Here is a 21,768-nt window from a genome sequence, read left to right as displayed (position 1 = left end):
GCCCTTAGCCCGTGACTCCCCAGCTCTTTGCTGCACGGCGGGGGACCCCTGGCGCGCTGGAGCCCGAGAGTCCAGCCGAACAGGTTCTGGTCCGGGGCTGGGCTAAGCCGGTTGGATGCCGGCGCCAATGTGCGCTGCAAGGGCGCAAAGCGGCCGCTGCTGCAGGGCCCGGGCGATGCCCTGTTGCCGGGTTGACTGTTAGCGCCTCTGCAGGGCGCAGATTGTGCCAAGGCGAAGGCGCCACCTCTGGCGCTCACTCCGCAGCCAGCCCCGCCCCCGCTCTCCAGTCACCCCCCCTCTCCGCTCCCCCTGGACCCGCTGCCCTGGAGACCGGTCGGGGCCCCTCCAACGGTGTCAAAACCAGCCCGGTAACGGCCATGGGCAGCCGCTGGGCCGGGCGCCGGACGGGTCTGCCAGCAAAGAGCGGGGCGGAGAGAGCCGCTGGGTCCCCAAAGCCAGAGCTAAGCTAAGGCCCCGGGTCCAGCCTGCGCCATGCGGAACCGCAGCGGCCGGAAAGCCTTTGACAGCATCTGTCCCAACAGGGTGGGTGACCTGGGCAGCCGGCTCGGCAAGAAGCCAGCCAGACTCGAGAGGAAGGTGCGCCTGGGAGACGGTCCCGCGCCGCGGAAGAGCTTTGCCAGCGCCGCTCCGGCGGCAGTTCACAGTGACCAGCCGCCCGCCACGGTAGAGCTCGGTGAGTTGTGGGGACTGCGAAACCCCTTCCCCGCTTTGTGTGGAAGCAGGAGTCCCCGGCCTTGCTCCTAGCCTCTTCTGGCCACCCGTCTGGGCAAGGACCAGGGCAAGAGCGGAAAGTGAGCGTGGAAGGGGCTGCTGCTGTCCCCTGCACCTGTCTCCTCCAACGAGCATTGATGTAAATGTCGGTTTCTCTCCCCCCCGCCCCCCGCGCCCCTCAGCACTTGCCACCTCCAACGAGCATTGCTGTAAATGTCTGTTTCTCTCCCCCCCCAGCACTTGCCACCTACAATGAGCATTATTGTAAATGTCTGTTTCTCTCTCCCCCCCAGCACTTGCCACCTACAATGAGCATTGTTGTAAATGTCTGTTTCTCTCCCCCCCCCAGCACTTGCCACCTACAATGAGCATTGTTGTAAATGTCTGTTTCTCTTCCCCCCACCCCAGCACTTGCCACCTACAATGAGCATTGCTGTAAATGTCTGTTTCTCTCTCCCCCCCAGCACTTGCCACCTACAATGAGCATTGCTGTAAATGTCTGTTTCTCTCCCCCCCCCCCCCAGCACTTGCCACCTACAATGAGCATTGTTGTAAATGTCTGTTTCTCTTCCCCCCACCCCAGCACTTGCTACTATCGACTGGCAAGATTTAGCAGACTGCACCTCGGTCTTTCAGCAGGAGACTTCTAGTGTTGCAGCTGCCCCGCAGGTAACTGAGTCTTCCGCTCCCCATTTGACACCCTCTCGCCTCCCCGGACACCCCCCCCACGAGGCAGTCTCTGAGTCTCCCCGCGTTAATTCAGATGCACTTGTTCCTCAACTTCATCTGAAGCACGGGCGTTCGCAATGGAAGAAGAGGCATTTTCCACGCACGTTCGAGCCGCTTCTCTTACCTCCTTCCTCGCTCTTCTCAGGCAAGCTGCGGTTAACCAGCCTTTAAATGAACGGGCAGGTAGCTAGGACTGCTACTTGCTATAGCCAATCCGTTCCGAAATGCGCGATGGGTGGGGTTTGTAAACTCCAGCTGAGAAAAGATCAAGCCGCCCTGGCATTCTGGTAGATATCAGTGCCAGCGGGGGATGAGTCTCTGAATATGCTGAAGTGCTTGCCCTTTAACTCCCTTTGGCAATTCTCCTGCTGACTTCTGGGGTAGTTCATAAAGGTTAAGACGTAGCCATCTTCCCAAAGCACCCCAAGGAGTCCTTGATTCCCTGGCTGCTGCAAAGAGAGGGGAGCTGCTTAATGAGCTCGCTGTGCATTCCGTTTGGAAGTATCACCTGCAGGTCAGTCATGCCCCGAACAGCAGGCTCTGCACGTGCAGCAAGGCGATCCTATGGACAAGCCAACAGGGATCAAGCGATTATTGCTTTGCAAACCCAGAGTCAGACAGGACCCTCTTCCCCCTGGTTCCAGCTCGGAACAGGTGCTGACGGTTCATAGAACGCTGCCGGCTCCAGGCTCTGCTTCATCCCCGGGCTCTCCCTTCTGCCCCACCCTCTCCCGTTGCAGCAGATGGGTTGGTTTAGGAACGACTAGCAGCTGTAGGCTGTGTGACGAAGACAAAGGACCCAGTGCGGGAATTGGAGAAGGGGGCACTCAGTGCCTATGCTCTGGAAACAGCTAGCTACTACAGACAGACATTGGCCTCTTTCTTACTCATCCTGGTGCGGATATGGAGCATACTCCAAAGCCTGTTGCAATCAGTGGAAATACTCCCAGTGACACCAGTGAGCGTTGGATCTGGCCCATTCAGGCCCTCTAGAGAGTAAGGCAGAAACCTCTAACACAGCGGTTCGCAAACTTCATTGCGTGGGGACCCCCTTGGACAACAAAAATTACTACACTAACCCACAACGGGGCCTGAAGTCCGAGCCCACCCGAGCCCCACTGCCCTGGCGGGAGAAGCAAAGCTGAAGCCCAAAGGCTTCTGCCCTGGGTGGGGGCCATGTGACCTTAGCCCTGAGCGGTGGGGCTTGGGCTTCAGGGCCAACACCAGCCTTGGTGACCCCATTAAAATGAGGTTGCGATCTACAGTTTGAGAACCCCTGCTCTAACAGTAGATGAACAGTCTTGGGTTTCAAAAGGGTCAGAAATCAGCCACTCCTAAGGCTGAGGTGAGACTCTTCCTGAAATGGGATAAGAAATGTATAAATCAAAACAAATACTGCCTAGCATTTTGGAAGCAATCCACAGACAGGGGTAGGTGGAGGGCTAGTAGGAACCTCTACTCTCTATTGTATCTGTTTATTTGTCTTAGAGTTTCTATTTTTAAGTTTACTCCAAGCCATTCAGCCCTGCTAGTTTATGCCACCATCTCTTTCCTCACATGATTGTCGTGCGGGGTGGGGGGAGGCCGTGTCTCTTGCAATGTTTGTACCACTTCTAGCATAATGGGGATTTGATTGTGATTGGGGCCTCTGGATGCTATTGGAATAATATAATCATACCTAGCTCTTCTAGGGGAGTTTTCATCAGTAGAGCTCAGAGTGTGTTACAGAGGAGGTCAGTATCATTATCCCCATTTTACAGATAGGGAAACTGAGGCACAGGGCAGGGACGTGATTTGCCCAAGGTCACCCAGCAGGCCAATAGCAAAGCAAGGAATAGAACCTAGGTCTCCTGAGTCCCAGTCCAGTGCTCTATCTACTAGGCACTAATAAAATGAATGAAAAATCCTACACTACTGTTTCAAAGCTCCTTGCATTAGCTACACCATTTGAAAAGTTTTGCAGCATGCTCTTTTTTCAAGCTGAGCTGAATTACAGAGCCTGTGTGAATAGGCATTTGGCTCAATAGCGCTTTGCCCCTTTACTTGTCAAAACACTCCCTTTTGGGGGATTGAAATGAAGATAAAATTACTGGGGTTCACTCCAAAAGTGCGGGAGATCAGAAAAAGATAACTGGTACAGATGTAGGAAAAGGGGTTATTGAAAGCAGTGCTTGCTCACTGAGGGTGAGTGATGCTGCTGTTATAGTACAGAACCACTAGGAGACAGGAGATCTGAGTTCTAGTCTGTCATTCCCAGCTGTGACACAGACATCTCTTTGCAGGTCACTTACCCTCGCTGAGTTTCAGTTCCCCCATCTGTAAAATGGGCACAATTTCTATCCAAGGCCCACTATATCTCTCCCTCCTTATGTTGCTCTCTTGAGAGGGGTTATTCTTTATTGTGTATCTTGTGTGAACGGGGCTATTCTGCAGCCCTCATTGTCGGGGCAAGGCTTGCTGAAAGAGAGACACTTTTGCACTGCACCTTAAAAGTGACACATATTGCTTTCATCCTGATCTCCATTTCTAAGGAGGGTCTCCTACCACAAGAATCTTGTCCCTAGGTCATGTCTTTCTATGTATTTATGATACACCCAATGACTTTGGTGTCCAGACCAATAAAGCTAGGCTCTGAGGTTCATTTATAGTAGCATCCCTCTTGATGACAGCTGATGGGTGATGGAAAGGGAGATGGCTTCAAAGATAGCTAGACCCAACCCCATTCAGGCCTTGAAAGATTAGGATGAGGACCTTTACCTGGATCCAGAATCTGAGAATGAGAGCAAAGTGGTATGTCCTGGTTGCTCTGTTTTAGCTAGAAGTCTGGCTGCTGCATGTTTAAAAGATTAATACATAAGATCTGAAACAAAAATGGGAAATGCATACATGACAGACACATATACAGCTAGCTGTGTCCTCTGCAGTACCAGCTGAATCTGAGAGGGAGGATGCCAGAGAACACAGGTGGGGCTTTTGTTGTGTCTGGAGCTTTCCTTTGTGTAGTGGAGCTGACAAATGGATGGCAGATTGAATGTAGGAAGAAGAAATTTTAAAAAGGTGTAACCACACTGCACACAATCCTCTCTGCCATACAGTTTCCTTTGAAAGCACTCGGTAGGGAAATTCTCCATACAACATGAGCTGAATTACGGTACACATTTTTTTGCACAATTTCCTTTCCCCTCGGTGTAGTCAATACCGGCGTGCAATTGCACACAAGCTAAGTTCATGTTTTAAAGGACTGTTATTTGCCAGGATGCTCTTTGTCCACACTGTGCTTCTGTCCACGATCACAGATGTACTGTTCAGACAGAATGCTATATGGGGTGCACAAGAAAGTGCGTTTTCCTCCATCCATCCAAAATCAGGAGAAAGAGAGAGAGTGAGAGAGAGAGAGTGGAAGAGAGGAGAAGAACGGTGAAGGAATGAAGCGATCCGTAGGAAGGCAGGAGGCTCTCTGGGGACAGACACCTGCCTGGGCGCACAGTATCTAAGAGCGAGGTGTGGGAGAAATGCTGTTGTAGCAGAAGCGCCCGGGTTAATCTTTCACTGACTCTGGAGGAATGCCCAGGCTGGCCGAATATGGTTGGCTCGTGTTGCTAACCAATGAGAATAGAGTAAGCACCCTATATGGGGGGCCGCGGGGCAGGCAGGCTGTAGCAACGCGTGCCACTGGGGTTGGCCGCATCCGAGGGACTCGGCAGAGTTGGCCAAAGCCTCTAACCTGGTTAACGGATCAGAGGTTTCCCAATTACCAGTCACCTGCCACATTCACCTTTATACTGGTAGAGACACTAAGCGCTGCGCATCAGCCATTACCCTGACCATGGCAGTACAAGCTTGCCCTTTCCAGGGTCCAGCTTGGGGGCTAGAGTTCCAGGTATGTGAGTGCGCACAACAGAGCGTGTGCACACCGGCAAGCGAAGCGAAGCAGCGCCGGAGACCCGCCATTAGTGTGTGGGCAGATCTGATTGGCGAATCTGAATGCACTGATTAACTTGTATGTTTCCTTTACATGTTTCAGAGCCACTGCTTGCAACCTGAACCCGAGTTCGACTTCCAGGAGTTCAGAGATGCTGTCGATAGTTTTATATGTGGCAAGTACTTTTCTTATTGCATATTCACACATTTATTCATACAGAGCACCGGCTGCCTATGGTCCCCTAGCTTCAGACATTGCATTTTGGTCCCCTCAGGTGCTTTTGCCTTTTTGGGTACCAGTTTAATTTGCTATCAGTTTAGTCATTGGACATTACATAACTGAATGCACCAATCTAGCATTCGTTAAGAAAAGTTTGCACTGACATTGTTTTTTTAAATGTTGTTCCCCAAGGAACCCCCCAAGGAGATGCAAACGAAATATGCGTGTTTGGTGCATACCAATGGTGTGGTACGTTAGGGTGTCCAGACTCACACGACTGAATTAAACACCAGTTCAGATCTTTACGATTCACTGTAGTAGCAGCAAGAACTTGAGTGTCGGTGTCAGGTCTAGCAGCGAACGCGTAAAGAGATATGATGAGCTCACCCTTGTGATTTCCTCCATAGACCCATCCTCCTTAATGCCACCTCCACTGGACACGGCGGACTTCACTTTTCCTCTCGGCGACGGATCAGCCTTTAGCCCTTATATTCAACGGTCACAAAACAATCCTCTTCCGCACATGAACTTGCAAAACTCCGCGGAACAGTACTGGAAAGATGTGGCAGACCAAAACCAGAAAGCGTTAGGGGATGCACTGGTGGAAAATAATCAGGTATGAAGGTAGAACGAATCATCCTGCTCAGGTATTGCAGAGATTACTCAGACGGGGTTGCCTACGTCCTATATTCCTTCCAAACTAACTGGTCCTGGCTCGATAGCGGAGTAATCCCAATGTCACATATTGCGCACCATTGGCTAGCTCTGTTGAGCAAAGTGGTCTCCTGAACGGTCCCTAGTTACTGATCAATACTGTTTGCAAAAGTAAAGAGGCTAAATCGGTTTGTGTACGGTGTGTGCACGCTACAGCGTGTGTGAGCACGCGTGCCAGCTGTAACCTGACTTTCTACGGTAGAGGAAATGTTTGATTTCAAACTGACACCTTGTCGTTCAACAGCTGCACGTGACATTAACCCAAAAGCAGGAAGAGATCACTTCCCTGAAGGAACGAAACGTGCAGCTGAAGGAGCTAGCTAGCCAGGCGAAGCAGCTGGCCTGTGTGCTCGATGTAAGTGTTCCTCCAGGTTTCTTTCCCAAAGCACCGTCCTCGGGGTACAAAAGTGATAATGACATGCAGCGATTCCTTTCACTGCTCGAGGCTTGCAGCCCTGAGACCCCCAGGGGGCGCCCTGAGGCCGGAAACGCGGAGCCAGAGCCAAAGCTAAGCTCCCACGCGGGTGTATTGCACCTCCCCGGTCCACGCGATGCGCCCAGTGGGAGCCACGGCGATCGGTTTAAAGCAGCCAGTTGCATGTTGTTTTACCCACAGAAACTGATGATCCACCAGTCCAAGGAGGGGGCCGACGCTTTCCTTCCCAGGAGCTCAGCTAAGAGAAGCCTGGAGCAGCTGTACGCGGCCAGGCAGGAGGACTGCGCAGAAGTGGATGAAATCCTGCGGGAGATCTCAGACACCTGTAACGCGGCGCTGCAGGCTATCGATGAGCACAGAGAGGCGAAGCGCCCGCGGCTGCAGGCGGAGGCAGCACGAGCTCCGGGCAGCCAGGGCCAGGCTATTCACATGTACGGGGCGTTCAGCGGCCTGCAGACTTGCAGCAGCCGCAGCGCGGTGAACCTGAGTGACAGCGAGCTGGAGGAAGGTGTGTCTTTCAGGACCTCCATCACAGATCACGGCACGATCCGGACACTAGCTTTCCCGCAGGGAAATGCTTTCACCATCAGGACAGCCACCGGGGGCTACAAGTTTAGATGGGTTCCCAGCTGAGCCAGGAAACGATCAGCTAACTACACTGGCCAAGGTCTCCCATGAAAACTTCGCACTGCCTGTACTTGAACTTAGCACTGTTCCGCCGACCCTAGTCCCCCAAGGTGACTTCCACTTACAGGACGTTGTCTGTCGCAAAAACTGGAAGCACTTTTTTCTTTTTTGGTAAGGAAAAGAAGCATTTACCACAATACAGCTGTGGTGTGTTTTTTCTTTTGAAGCCATTGCTGTGACCCTTTCAACTTTTGAGCAGGTTCAGAGAGATACTCTAGATACTTAAAAAGAAAAGGAGGACTTGCGGCACCTTAGAGGCTAACCAATTTATTTGAGCATAAGCTTTGGTGGAGCTCAGGAAAGCTCATGCTCAAATAAATTGGTTAGTCTCTAAGGTGCCACAAGTCCTCTTTTTCCTTTTGCGGATACAGACTAACACGGCTGCTACTCTGAAACCTGTCATTATGCTAGATACTTAAAGGGACACTATCCATGTGGATTTTTTTAAAACCCTGTAAATAGTGTGAGCCTTGAAACTTTTTTTTAAAAACATTCAAATGTGAATAAGGGGTTCTCTGCTCCCCTGTTGATGGTTACGAGGGTCTTTTCAGCCACCAGCTAACTACACAAGGGGAAACAGCAAAACTGACTGTACACACAACTAGTCAAATACACACCCCAAACGAACTGGGGGGGGGGGGGGGACATATGCCGCAGCAACTTCCCTCACTTCTAGTGATCGTGGTAGAACAGGTAGACCATTTTCACACAGCATCGTGGCTTTCGGGTTGTTGGTGTCCCTTCACAGACATTGTTTATTAGCAGTAGTATTACTGTTCTTGAGATATCTTTGAAAGAAAGATGTTGCCTGGTTTCTCTCGCAGCAGTTTTGTTAGAAGGAATGTGAGGTAATAAAATAATGATGATCGATAGCATCTTGGGAAATGCACGCACTCTTGGAAAAAGAAAAGGAGTACTTGTGGCACCTTAGAGACTAGCATACTACACTTCACTATTACTGGAATTTTAAATCCGGGAAGTTTACAAGGTCACATTTTAGAGACTGTCTTGTATACAATTGTAAATGTATTTTTACACCTACTGTGAGCACTAAATGGTTTTGTACATTAAATTACAATGGATTTTTAAAAATAATGTCAAGTAAGCATGGTTTTGCATCAGGCATGTTCATTTACTTTGGTCTGTGAAAAAATAACAGCGTGTTCAATAACAGTAGAAGAAGAAGATCTTTCTTACCGCAACTTGTTCTGATAAAGCCTTAGGAAAAAGAGACCCTGCCTGCGAACATGCAGGAGAATTCTGTCTGGTAAAGAGAAGTGCAAACAGCAAAGTCAAAGGTTGAACTGATACCTTTAAATTGCAGGTACCTGTTGAAAGTTGTGTGGTTCGCTTGTGAACCGAACAACATTATAATTAATCTGTCATATAAGAAGTTTCCATTTCTACGGTACATAAGAGAATGAAGATCACAATCAGGGACTCCTTTGCACATTCACTGGTCCCTGTCCAGCATGGCTTAGCTGAGATTTTAAAGGCTCAAGGTCGGGAACGTCTCAGAATAGGTTACAGTATCTACCTGTTGCACAGGGCCATGCACACCGACAGAACTTTATAAATACATAGCACGATGCTGAAGGTGTGACTTGCAGACAGTACAGTTTCCTGTGAGCAATGCTTCCTCTGATCTGAGTGGCAGACTGCTCGCTAAAGTTGCTATCTTGCACCCAGAGACCTGTGGTTTTTGCAAACTACACCATTGTCCTAACAATTAGAGTAGATGTGGTCTCCTGCATTTAATGCGAAGGAATCGCAAATGTGACCCTAGGACGGTTAATCGCGTCTTGGGTCCTGCGGTTTTTCAGGCACCTCTGGAACTATGGGGACTCAATGCTGGCACAATTCCAATCCGGTTCCCTCCTCAAGGGAAGCACTTTGCCATCCGAACTGGGAACAGTGATGGCTCTGCTTTGGGCAGCAGAGGCAGAATCTGCTACACCTGTTTGCAATGTGTTTAGACATCACTGTTACCATAATTCAGCAGGGAATACATTGATAAAACACACCAAATTGCATCAAAATCTCCAGCCTCCTCCCTCCATGTTTTTATTAAAATAAACACAAAGCATACCAGGTAAATACATAATTTCATACTCAATATTTATTCGTAAAAGATAAGAAGGGCCAAATGAAAAGCTTTTAATTCTATACATAAGACACAACAATGTAATAATAAACTCCCCAGACTACAAGCAAGTGATGTTTATTGCTCTTTTGAATTGGCCCAGAGATAACAATACTCTTTTATCCACTTATTTTGTTTTTTAATACTTGTTACAGAGTTTCCATCAAACCAGTCCAAATGTGATGAGATGGCTGGGCAGATGTGAAGGTCTTTTAAGCATTGTCAATATTTTGAATTCAACTGCTTTGTCTTCCATGACTTTATTTCCACCTGCTCCTACCATTCTGATACAGTGCATTGTGACATCGTCTTCTTCTCAAACAGGTTTAAAAGTAGAAGTGTAGGTCTTCAACTGGCAATGCTACAAGAGAAGGCAGGAACTCAACTCCTTTCCCTCAGCTTCCCTGTTTTGGGCTCAGTCTATTAATTTCCTATTTGGGGTCAGCCATGCTGTCCGTCTAATGGAAAAGTTCCCCAGGTCTCTGAATCATTTTTCCATTTTGTCCTTCTGGTGGTTCCAGGTCTTTGCGGTTAATTAGATCAAGCCAGATTCCCACTAAGATTATGACAGTAGCATCATCAGGCCCTGATTCTCTGGTGTGGCTGAAGGGCACTTGATACAAATCTACAGGGGTATGTGTTTGCACAGGTACTTTAAAGCCACCTTTCTGTCTTCTGATCCCATACAGGGATTATCCAGGAACTGGGCCAGACCCTAGCACAAATGGGAACTGCTTGAGAGCAATTCTCACCTATACCAGCTGCCAGCAGCGCTCCCATGCCCATTCTGGCAGCGCGTGGCATTGAGGCATCAGGGAGCCAACCCAACCAGCACCTGGATGTGGGGTGGGGGTGGCTGAGAAGTCATTACAGTGGGTTTACATCATCAAGGATTCCTAGATATGTTGGGAATCCTCCTGTGTCCAGGTAGATTGGCCTTTGGGCTGTGCTGGTGCACAGGGCAGGATCTAGTCCATAATGGCCCTGAGAGTTGCACCACGAGTCACTGAGAAGTTGATGCATCTACTTTCTTTTTTAAATTAACCAACCATCAGGTTGATGGTGGCTGCAGAGGAATTTTTGAACTTCTGCAATGTGTGTTAGGACATTGGTGTCATTTCTTTCTCAGTGAGCTTTAAATAGTTTGCCCCTCTGTCAGAAGTTTATTATGAATGCATCCAGGAAGTAGCTTCATCTTTTTCATTTTATTTTTGTTGTTTGAGCAAAAGATTATCTTGTCCTACTTTTCCTGTTTATTCTTGGATGGCATCTTCAGAAACTTGGACACTATATTAGGAAGTTTCCTTGTCAGATATAGCATCAACAGCATTAAGTAGGAATATATTTTTTCCTGCATGGATGTTTGTAGCCATTAGTGGGTCTTTTCTCACATTCAGACAAACATTTTGCATTGGTGTCAATGTGGATTTTTCCATTTTTTTCTTTAAAATTGCCCTGTTTATTAATTAACCTGCAACATCAAGTGAATTTAAATTTGCCTGGAGGAGTAAACCCAGGGTGAAATGCTGCAGTCCTTTGTTTGGATGCTTCATTTTGTGCTACACTGAAAATGATAGCATAAGCCCAGTGGCCTGAAGGCCCACAGAATTGAGAGATCGCTATTGTTTTTAATTATTGGTGAAATGGGACAAGAAGGAGCAGCACAGAGTTGCTTAAGATTTGCAGATGGCCAGGGGCTCCACTGGCAAGGGAGCCCCTCTGCTAGCACTTGTTGGAGAGCAAGGGGAATGAACAGGGTGGGCCTAGCCTCATTTGCATTTCAGTTTTGTGTGATGGTTTGAGGTATTTTGCTTAAAATACAGATACGTGTTGAATTTGAGGGGGAATAAAATTCAGGTGACCCTGTTGGGATATGAAAGGGCAAAGGATCTACAGCACAGGTGACTGTGGTCAGCCTGACCAACACTACAGTCAGGCAGAGGTGGTTAAGGGAGGCTGAACAAGTTTAAAAGAAAGAGGATAAAACTTCTATTTGCTGGGGATGAGGACCTTTCTGGTGAGGACTCTATTATGGGTTCTTGATCCCAGTGGTGGCAGGTGACTTTTGACAGGTGAAGTACAAACCATAACATAGTTATCTTTAGCCCTATCCCCACCCAATGTATAGTTTAATAGCTATTAAAAACTTACTTTATTTATTGTGAAGAAACAGCAGGTGGGCCGTAGAGCTGCCATCGTTGGCTCCTTGTATGCATGCACAGGGCCTGCACAAGGTGCAGGCTCCATCCTGGCCCCCTACAAACACCCTGCAGCCCAGGCTTACCTGTTACAATCCTGCCATAGCCTCACCAAGCAGTGATTACCATAGTGATGCCCCTATAAAGCAACTCTTGGGTATGGTAAATTGCCAAGGCAGCTCTGTGAGGCACTTTAGCTATACCAAGATTTCAGCCTCAGCAGCACTGTGTTCTTCAAAGTTTCTGCTGGTGTTGAGCTTTGCTGCTAGAGAGAGTGAGTTGTGACACTTTAATCAAATCACCATTTGTTCTCAAATCTGTATATATTTATGAATTAAATAAAAAAGAATATGTACAATGTATTTTGTAGCTTTTGGGAATTCTTGGTTAGGCTCTGCCTCACTTGCCTGGCTGACGAGCTGCCCCTGCTTGGTACCATTGATCTTTCTCTAAAAAGATGAACAGCAGCAGTCGTGAGACAATGGAGAGTGCAGAGTGGTGGCAGCTTGGGGAGAAGCTGCAGAGAGAGCAGCAGCCTACCTAAGTCATTCCAGCTGGGTCAGGTGCTACAGCCCAGACATCACTGACATTGGACTTCTCCAACCCTAGACAGCAAACTGTGAGTGGGGAGCTGGGGAGGAGGGAAGCAGCTAGAAGATACTTAGACTAACATGCTTGACTTGGCCATCTATGTAGATACAATCACTATCTAATCTATCTATCTAAATTCCCGATAGGACTAAAGAAGTGAGTGTATTATTCTAGGTGTGGTCTCTCCAGAGTATGTTTCTATAAAGTCAGTGCACATCTAAAAAATGTCATTGCAGTTCTGGGAATCACTGCACTTTCAAGCTCTGAAGTGTGCTGGTGTAACCCATGTGCCTAATAGGGAGATATCTCTTTAAGAGACCCATTTGGGGGAGATAGGAGTGAGTTGTGTCTGGGTCATTGTTGCTAGGCAGATTTAGCACTCCACATCCAGAAGCTTCTGGAATTGGGTGTGGTAGTTTTGGGTCTGCTCCAATAGGTTCCCTGTTGCTGAGGTCAGACTCCATGAGGGCAAGCAGTCAGGGCAGCTGCTTTACTAAGAGCCATGTTTCCTGTGTGAGTTGGGAGAAGCTGAGCCCAGGAGCAGAAAGCAGGCTGTTGTCCCTAACTCAGAAGTGTTTTGCAGCCGGGTTTTCTTTAAATCTATACACTTGTGACTTAACTGAGTGGTTGGTAAATCAGTCAGCTGACTGGCTAGCAGTGATTTCAGCAGAGGAAGCATCTGCACGGATTCCAACTGAAGATTCCTATGAGCAAGTGGAGGGAAGAGGTTGTTTTAGACTCAGCAAACCGTATAGATTTGGTGATCAAAGACTCTAACTGAGACTTAGGGTACATCTTCACTACCCGCTGGATCGGCAGGTAGCGATCAATCTATTGGGGATCGATTTATCGCATCTGGTCTAGACGCAATAAATCGATCCCCGAATTGACACCGGTACTCCACCTCGGCCGGAGGAGTAAGCGGAGTCGATGGGCGAGCCGCTGCGGTTGACTTGCCGCCATGAGGACCGCCAGGTAAGTCGAACTAAGATATTTCGACTTCAGCTACGTGAATAGCATAGCTGAAGTTACGTATCTTAGTTCAACCCCCCACCCCCCCAGTGTAGCCCAGGTCTAAGGTGAACTAAACCTAAGCATTTGGGAACTCTTAGTTTCTTCTCACTGTGTTTCTGTGGGGACTGAACTGTTCAGGTTTTAATTTGTTTTCTTTATTTATGTTTAAGTATAACTGTGAAGATAATGGCTGTGAGTTATAACAGTCATATTATGCTGTAAAATTAGATTATTGTTTGTTTCTTTATCATAAGATTTATAAAGTTATTTAATTAAATTCATTTCTTTAGTTCCTTTTGGGACTTGAATGTGGGGAGGTTGACCCTGTGCAATCCTTGCTGAGAATCCTTAGAGACTGAACTCTGGGTCTCCAGCTACTTTTCTATAGGAGTTGGGGTTTTTTTTTAGGCACTGGAGAAGGGCAATGAAGTGAACTCTAGCCCACCCAAAGGTTGCACTGGGAGGCACTGCTAAGGGACATGGCTGGAGGCATTTTTTGAACTATTACCTCTTTCCTCTCAGAATTGTTGTCCATCTCCCAGTGGCTTGGGGTAGCAGTGCTTCACACACAGTCTGTTCTATCCTCTCCTCCTCTGTTGTCTTCTCTTTCTACTGCAATGAATGGAGGAGGGGGGAGTTCTGCATTCAGAGCATTCATTCTCCATTCCAATATTAAGTACGTTGGGACAGGTTCTTAGGTTTTTTCCTCAGGGAAAACTCTTGTTGACTTCACTGGAAATTTTGCCTGAGTATGGACGAAAGCCATTTCTACACTACAAACTTTGGTCAACACAAGTTACATTGGCATAAAGCTGTCACAATTAGTAGATTGCTTGTGTACGTGCAAACTTGGCTTCTGTGTCAGCACTGCTCATACTCACCAGGAGTATTTGTGTAAATGCACAGGGTGGTGCACCATGGGTAGGTATTCCAGTGTGCAACCCGCCACTGTCAGGTGCAATGTCTTTTGGGAAGTTTTGGCAATGTATGGTGGGGCAGAAATGAGTTGCACAGGGATTACAGGGAGCAAGGGCTCAATGTCCCAGCATGCAACTGTCTCCATCCCATAATGTCATCTATAGCCCATAATTTCTGTGCCTTTAAAAAAATCTCATGTATCTGCACAGCCCTTCTCACTGTCCACTATCTCTGACAGAAGCAAGAAGCCTGCACAACTTTGTGCTATTGTCATGTATGTTGCAAGCACAGGACACATAAGAACATAAGAATGGCCACACTGGGTCAGACCAAAGGTCCATCCAGCCCACTACCTGTCTACCAACAGTGGCCAATGCCAGGTGCCCCAGAGGGAGTGAACCTTACAGGTAATGATCAAGTGATCTCTCTCCTGCCATCCATCTCCACCCTCTGACAAACAGAGGCTAGGGACACAATTCCTTACCCATCCTGGCTAATAACCATTAATGGACTTAACCTCCATGAATTCATCCAGCTATCTTTTAAACCCTGTTTTAAACATGATCTTCTCATATTTGCAGATCCTGTTTGAAACATGATCTTCTGGTATTTGCAGACCCATAAGAAGAACTGAATCAGTGGGGAACATGATGATTTCTTGGAGGACAGACTGCTGTGGGACATAGTGAGACCCAATTCAAGGTTGTTGTTGGAATTCAGGTTGCAGCTGTGGATGGTGGAGTGCCACCTCTGGGCCTGAGAAATGAGCAGTGCCTGGTGGAATCACATCATAATACAGGCTCGAGATGATGAGCAGTGGCTGCAGAACTTTCAGATGCACAAGGCCACATTCCTGGATCTGTGTGCTGAGCTCCTCCTAGCCCTCCAGCACAGAGACACCAGAATGTGAACAGCACTGATAGTGGAGAAGTGAGTGGTGATCGTAGTGTGGAAATCTGCAATGCCAGATTGCTACTGGTCAGCGGGACATCATTTTGGAGATGGAAAATCCACTGCAGGAGCTGTTGTTATGCACATGCACAGGACCATTAATCATTTCCTGCTACCAAGGACTGTGACTTTCAGCAATGTGCAGGACATAGTGGATGGATTTGCAGCAATGGGGTTCCCGAACTGTGGTGGAGCAATAGATGGTATTCATATCCCTATTTTGGTAGGGAGGTGCTGTAATGGAGTTTTCCATGGACTGCAAAGGGAGGCGAGCCCATGATTGTTGAACCTGTAGGTCTACATGTCTGGCAGCAAACATAGATGCTGAAGAGATGCCCCGTTATGCCTTGGTGCACCTCCCTCTCCTTTTCCTGCTGAGACTCCTGGGCCTTTCGTCTGTCCACTCTTTCCTTATCTAGGCTGTCTCCAGTGTTAACCTTCCAGGCCCTTTGCTCATGGTCTGATGCAGCACTGGCTTGCAGGATCTCACTGAACACGTCATCCTGAGTCCTCTTCTTTCTCCTCCTCATCTGGCTCAAATGTTCTCCAAGTGCGGAGGGGGAACCCCTCAGGACCGCAATGGCAGCAGCTGGAGATAAAACACATTTTCAGTATAGTCATAATGGAAAATGAACATTACAATTCAGAACTTCTGTCCCTTGCTCTCCTAAAGTTTTAAACAAGGCGTGCTTATTGATGCTTCAGCTTCAGAATGCTTGAGCCTGATGCCACTCATGACACCAGCCATGGTGAGTATGGCCTGCCAGGGGAGAGGCAAATGAGGAACAAATTGCTCGGTTGCATGAAATATGAGTCTAGGGCAATGGCACTGAATACTGGTTCCATTTTCCATAGGCGGTGGGGATTTTAGCTGATATCTCACTCCTGAAGGTAAAAAAGACAAAGAGCACAGCTGGAGGTGGTGTCCCTAAGCTGCCTGGGCCCATATGCTGCTAGCCTGCTTATTGCAATGGTGCCTGCCAAAGTTACAGTTGACTGGTGTGGGAAAGTATCCTACCTCAGAGAAAGAAATAAGGCTGCCATCTCTAGAAACTTTTGGCAGAGGATTGCAGAGTATCTCCATGAACGTTTAATTGAAATCTCTCAGGAAGATTCAAGGGACATCCCTGTGTGTATATAAACAAACTACTTTCCTTCCCCACCTTGCCTACCTCTACAGGGCAATGAAAAGCAGATAATAACACTACCTCTTTGTTTCATGGCTCCCTCTTCTAGTATGAGTAAATGAATGGTAAGTCAACAGCTGTGTCCTGTTAAGTTGGGGGCGCCATCAATATATCATTGTAATGGGAAATACAATTACACACTTACCCAGGGTTCCTTCCCCTGCATCAGCCTCACCTGTTGGGATTGAGTGGACTGTGGTGGAATCTGAGAGGTCCTGGCTTGCAGCATATCTGAATCCCTCTCCAGTCACATGTCCCCCATTCTCTTCCTCCATCTCCTGGTTCTCACTGTTCATGCCAGGGGCTTGTGGCTTGGGCTCTTTGAAGGTATCCAGGGTGGTGTGCAGAGTGGTGGTGGGGTCTCCACCAAGTATGCCAGGCAGATTTTTGTAGAAAGGGCAGGTCTGCAGCTTGGCACCAGATCAACTGTTGGACTACCTGACCTTCGATATGCTTTCATGTGGCAATTCTGCTGGTCCTGGCTGTATCCCTTCTCCTGCATCACCCGTGCAATCTGTTCCTAGACATCTGTGTTTCTATGGCTGGTCCATAACTGTGCTTGCACAGTCCCTTCTCCACACAGGCCCAGGAGATCCAAGATCTCCTGTCTACTCCAAGGAGGAACATGTCCAGAGGTGAAAGTAAGCCAGTACACCCCGGTACGGCATACTGGCAAGAGCTGGTGCACCGTACCGGGATGGATTGGCTTCCCCAGGTGCAATTTAAAGGGCCTGCGGCTCCCAGCAGCAACTGGAGCCCCCAGCCCTTTAAACTGCTGCCAGAGCCCCGCTGCCGGAGCCCTGGGGTACTGGTGGTGGGGCTGGGGCAGCGATTTAAAGGGCCTGGGGAGGTAGTGGCGGCTGAGCCTTGGGCCCTTTAAATTGTCCCCAGAGCCCCGCCGCCACTTCCCCAAGGCTCCAGCAGGCTCTGGGGATGATTTAAAGGGCCCGGGGCGGTAGTGGCGGCTGGAGCCCTGGGGAAGCGGCGGCGGGGCTCCGGGGACAATTTACAGGGCCCAGGGCTCCAGCCGCTGCTACTGCCCAGGGCTCTTTAAACTGCTGCCAGAGCCCCCGGCTGCCGCTGTTACCCCGGGGAGGGGGAAGGAGGCACTTGCCAGTACAGGGTGGGCCGGGGCTTACTCTGACTTCCCCCAGCCCCGCCCCTTCCGCCCGATGCCCCACCCCTTCTGGGGGCCAGAGCCAGCCCCAGCCCAGCCCCGTACCAGTAAATCCCTAGATTTACTTTCACCCCTGAACATGTCTGGAGCATGTAGCTGGGGTGGTCAGCTGACAGTTGCACACAACAATGGAGAGCTGATGGGTGTGTTCGCCATGCTGGACAATCAGGAAAAGGAATTTTAAAAACCAGCAGGGTATTAAAGGAGAGGGGAACCCTCTGGTCTCCATGACCCCTGGGCAATAGAGTTCACAACTGTGACCAGAGCAGTCAGTGTTGGGCATTGTGAGACAGCTGCTGGAGGACTGTGAGACAAAGTAGCAGAGTGTCTACACTCACGCTGTGTCAACCTCAGTACTATGGCTCAGTGCTGCTTGGGGAGGTTGTGTTAATGTGTCGCTGTAATGAAGCACTTACATGGGTGGCAGACAAATTTAAGTGTAGACACACGCACAACTAAATTGACACAAAGCGGCTTATGTTGACCTAACTTTGTAGTATAGACCAGGCCTAAAGCCCAAATCCTCGAAGGTATTTAGGCTCCTAATTTTCACTGAAATATCTAAACATCTTTCAGGATCTGAGCCTAAGTGAAAACTGAGACTGGATCTCAGGATTTGGCCAAAAAGGATTTACTCTTAGTAAGTGTGTGTGTGTGTTGGGTCAGGGGCCTAAGCCTCCCTCAAGGTGCCAGGACAAGCAGGGGAATTGAGAGGATGTGGTTAGGTGAGGGGTACAACATTATGGCATAACAACAACTTGTGGATGCTTCCTTTTTATGCAGTAATACAGTAACTCTATCTTGAACTAGTGACATATTGGCCTTTAGGGTTGGAGTTCTCTCATCCAGGATACATTTATAGCCTCACAAAGAGGAAACACCTTCAATTTAAGTAATCTAATTAGTTGTTACATATGAGTCTTTGTCTCAAATAGAAAAACAAGGTGGGTTTTTTTATTCCATTCAGCTGTCTGGCAGCATTCAGCTTTACCATTATTATCCAACATTTACCAACTCATATACCATAGAATTACAAACACCGTGGGAATGGAGGTTGTTCATAACTCTGAAATGTTCGTAACGCTGGACAAAATGTTATGGTTGTTCTTTCAAAAGTTTACTACTGAACATTGACTTAATATGGCTTTGAAAATTGACTATGCAGAAGAAAAATGCTGCTTTTAACCATCTTAATTTAAATGAAACAAGCATAGAAATAGTTTCCTTACCTAGTCAAATCTTTTTTTTAAGCTTCCCTTTTTTTTTTAATATATACTAGTTTACGTTTATCACAGTAGTGTAGTGTTTGTTTGTTTTTTGGTCTTTGCTGCCTGATTGTGTACTTCTAATTTTAGATGCGGTGCGTGGTTGGCCAGTCAGTTTGTAACTCTGTTGTTTGTAACGGAGGTTCTACTATAAATACTTTTTGTAATAGTATGAGGTTTCTTTCTATTAAAAAATATTCTCCCTCCACCCTCAAATTAACTGGATTGCTGTAAGGCCTTATATTGTGACAATTAGGCAGGGCCCTCCCAAGCTATTCTGGGGACCTACGGAGCCCCGCGGGGGTGTGTTTGTGTGGGGCCCCAGGCCTCTGCAGGGGTGAGGGGAGAGCGGGAGCAGCTAGCGCCAGGCCTCTGGGTGTGTGTGGGGGAGGCCTCTGTGGGGAAGGAGTGGGGGGGCTGGCCCCAGGCCTGGGGGGGGGGGGAAGCCCTAGGCCTCCGCAGGGGTGGGCTGGCTTCGGGGACAGCGGGAACCACCCTCCAGCACTCACCAGCAGCATGGCTGGGACTGGGTTGCTGCACTCCCGCCACCGGTGAGTGCAGGCCCAGCCCTGCTGGCTGCTGCAGTGCTCAGGGAAGTGGGGGCAGGGCTGGGGTGGAGCAGGGGCAGGAAGAGGCGGGGATGGGGTGGAGCAGGGGCGGGGACCCTGGGGAAGAGCCCCAAATTTCCTGGTGCCCTACGCAGCTGTGTGTTTTGCGTATGGGTAAGGATGGCCCTGAATTAGGCCCTACTGTGGCCTTGATGCATGCCTATGGAGGCCAGTTTACAGCCCAGTGAGTTGTTCTGTATAAAGCAGCCGTTGTTGGTTTTGGCTCTTCTCTTTATCGTGACTGCAGAGAAATGGAATGTTACTGACTTTCTCCCCGTTGTTTTCCTGAACATTTTTATGAAGTAAAATCGCACATAGCTCTAACAGTGGAGAAAAACAAACATTTTACAGACAGTTTAATATGACAGCAGCAGCCCTCTTCATCTTTTCTAAACATTGACTTACTCCTGGTCAGTGGCTGTTATTTACATTTTGCATTGTACATTCTTGACCAAAAGCTAAAGCTAGTGAGGTCAAAAGAGGTAACAGTTTGCTTTGGTAGAAGTGTTTCAGAGGTGTACTAGAAATAGCCTTAAAGTCTCCCTTGCACCTAGCACCTGTTCAAACTCTTACAGCTAATGACTATTTATTTTCAATATTTACTTTATACTTTGCAACAAAACAGTAGGGAAATCAGAATTAGTAAATGTCCTCAAGTTTATTCACATGGCTTGAGCTATTTTAGTAAAGAATCAGGATTGTTTAGTAGGGATTGGCATGGGCAATGCAGTTATAATTAGAAATCACTTGTTTTAAATAACAGCGTTTGGAAGTTTCGAAGCTGACTCTCTCTCTCTCTCTCTCAGTCCAGGAAGCTGTCACTGCAATGGTGTGAGCCTTTACTCTCTAGAGTGTATAGGAGCCCTGCGGTGTAAGTCTCTTTAAAGAAAGAACAGATGCATTTTGCCAGATATGATCTCGCCTTTTTTCCTGGTGACTGAAGGCACCAATTATGACTGAGGATACAATCCAAAGGCAGTGGAGTAGCCAAATGGAAATGGAGGCAGGATCTGAAGGCAATGGGACTGCACAGAAATAACTGAAAGCAGAGTTTAACCTGCAGAATCTTTATTACTGGTGATGAAGCACAAGTCAGAAAAACTCAGTTTGACTTTTCAATCACAGACAGAATTTGCAGGGTTAGCAATTAATACACACACACACAGACAGATATAATTTAGAAAGTCACTTTTCAGAGCCTCACTCTAAACATCTATTATCTACATTCACATGAGAATGCAGTCTTCCTACTCTTGCAGGAACTGAAGGATACAACATGCATGTAATATACATGTTTCCTGGGAAATTGTACACAGCATACAGGATCTCATATATACTTGAGTTTATTAGACTATGGAATGATTATATAAAGGTCACTGTCTAGAACATCTTACTTGAAATACTAGAAATAAATTACTGATAATCCTGCCATGTCCACTTAAAGTGGAGGGAAACTTGTAAATTTGTATGTTTGCCATGGATATAGATTCCATGTGGGATTATAAGGAGCATCAGCTCTGCTACAGTTCAGGCTGAGCATCTCTTCTTTTGTAGAGGTGGACAAATTTAAAAACCATATGCTCTCTGATTGTCTTGAATCTGCTGTGCCTCATGGGGATGCTGGGTAGTGCTAGTGAACCAGATTTGGAATCATGGAATAATACAGTCCTGAGATACAGCTCCCTAAACAGCATTTTAAAAATAATTTGTTCTTTGAACTTTTTTGCACAAACCTGGGGATCAAACTATGGCCTGATCCTCCCCAGACTTCAGATTTATCTCAGCTAGTGTCTAGCACCCATGTCCCTTTGGAGAACCAATTTTGTAAAAGATAAATCAGATAAAGTTTAGAACTTCAAGTCAGCATGTGCTAAACAGAGATGCTTAAAGTAGGGAAATGCATATTTATATTCAAGACTAGGGCTCTGTTGAAGGAAGAGGTTTTCCTGGCTGTCCGTTGTCATAATAATGGGGTGGCTCAAGGTGACAGGCTGTGGTCAGTAAACCTGCGCTACACCCAGGAACTGTGAGTTTGAGCCCATTAGCAGTTTTCAGAAAATGTGTGTTGTGCACATTCCTTGCATTTTACAGGGGCTCCTTTTGGAAGCTTTATCCTGAGACCCAAATTTCTGGTTTAAAAATGATATTAAAAGTGCTCTAAAACCCAAAGTCAGACTCTTATTTTATTTGGGAAGTATTGTCAAGGAAATTAGCATTGATTAAACAGAGGGAAGATGAAAGACTAATAAGTAGTTAGGATAATATTATGTTTCCTGA

The 21,768-nt window shown here is 47.6% G+C and overlaps 1 protein-coding gene across 1 annotated transcript; it reads left to right on the top strand.

Moving 5' to 3' along the window:
• Positions 1 to 492: 492 nt before the first annotated feature.
• Positions 493 to 7,385, top strand: MCIDAS (multiciliate differentiation and DNA synthesis associated cell cycle protein). Its single transcript, XM_073346086.1, has 6 exons — positions 493 to 694; positions 1,316 to 1,401; positions 5,486 to 5,562; positions 5,921 to 6,218; positions 6,561 to 6,671; positions 6,933 to 7,385. The coding sequence occupies exons 1-6, from the start codon at positions 493 to 495 to the stop codon at positions 7,383 to 7,385; spliced, it is 1,227 nt and encodes a 408-aa protein (XP_073202187.1).
• The last annotated feature ends 14,383 nt before the right edge of the window (positions 7,386 to 21,768 follow it).

This window comes from Lepidochelys kempii, chromosome 5 (assembly GCF_965140265.1).
Source record: "Lepidochelys kempii isolate rLepKem1 chromosome 5, rLepKem1.hap2, whole genome shotgun sequence".
Classification (NCBI taxonomy): domain Eukaryota; kingdom Metazoa; phylum Chordata; order Testudines; family Cheloniidae; genus Lepidochelys; species Lepidochelys kempii.
Note: the sequence above shows the minus strand (reverse complement) of the source record. Positions and strands in the feature narration are given on the sequence as shown.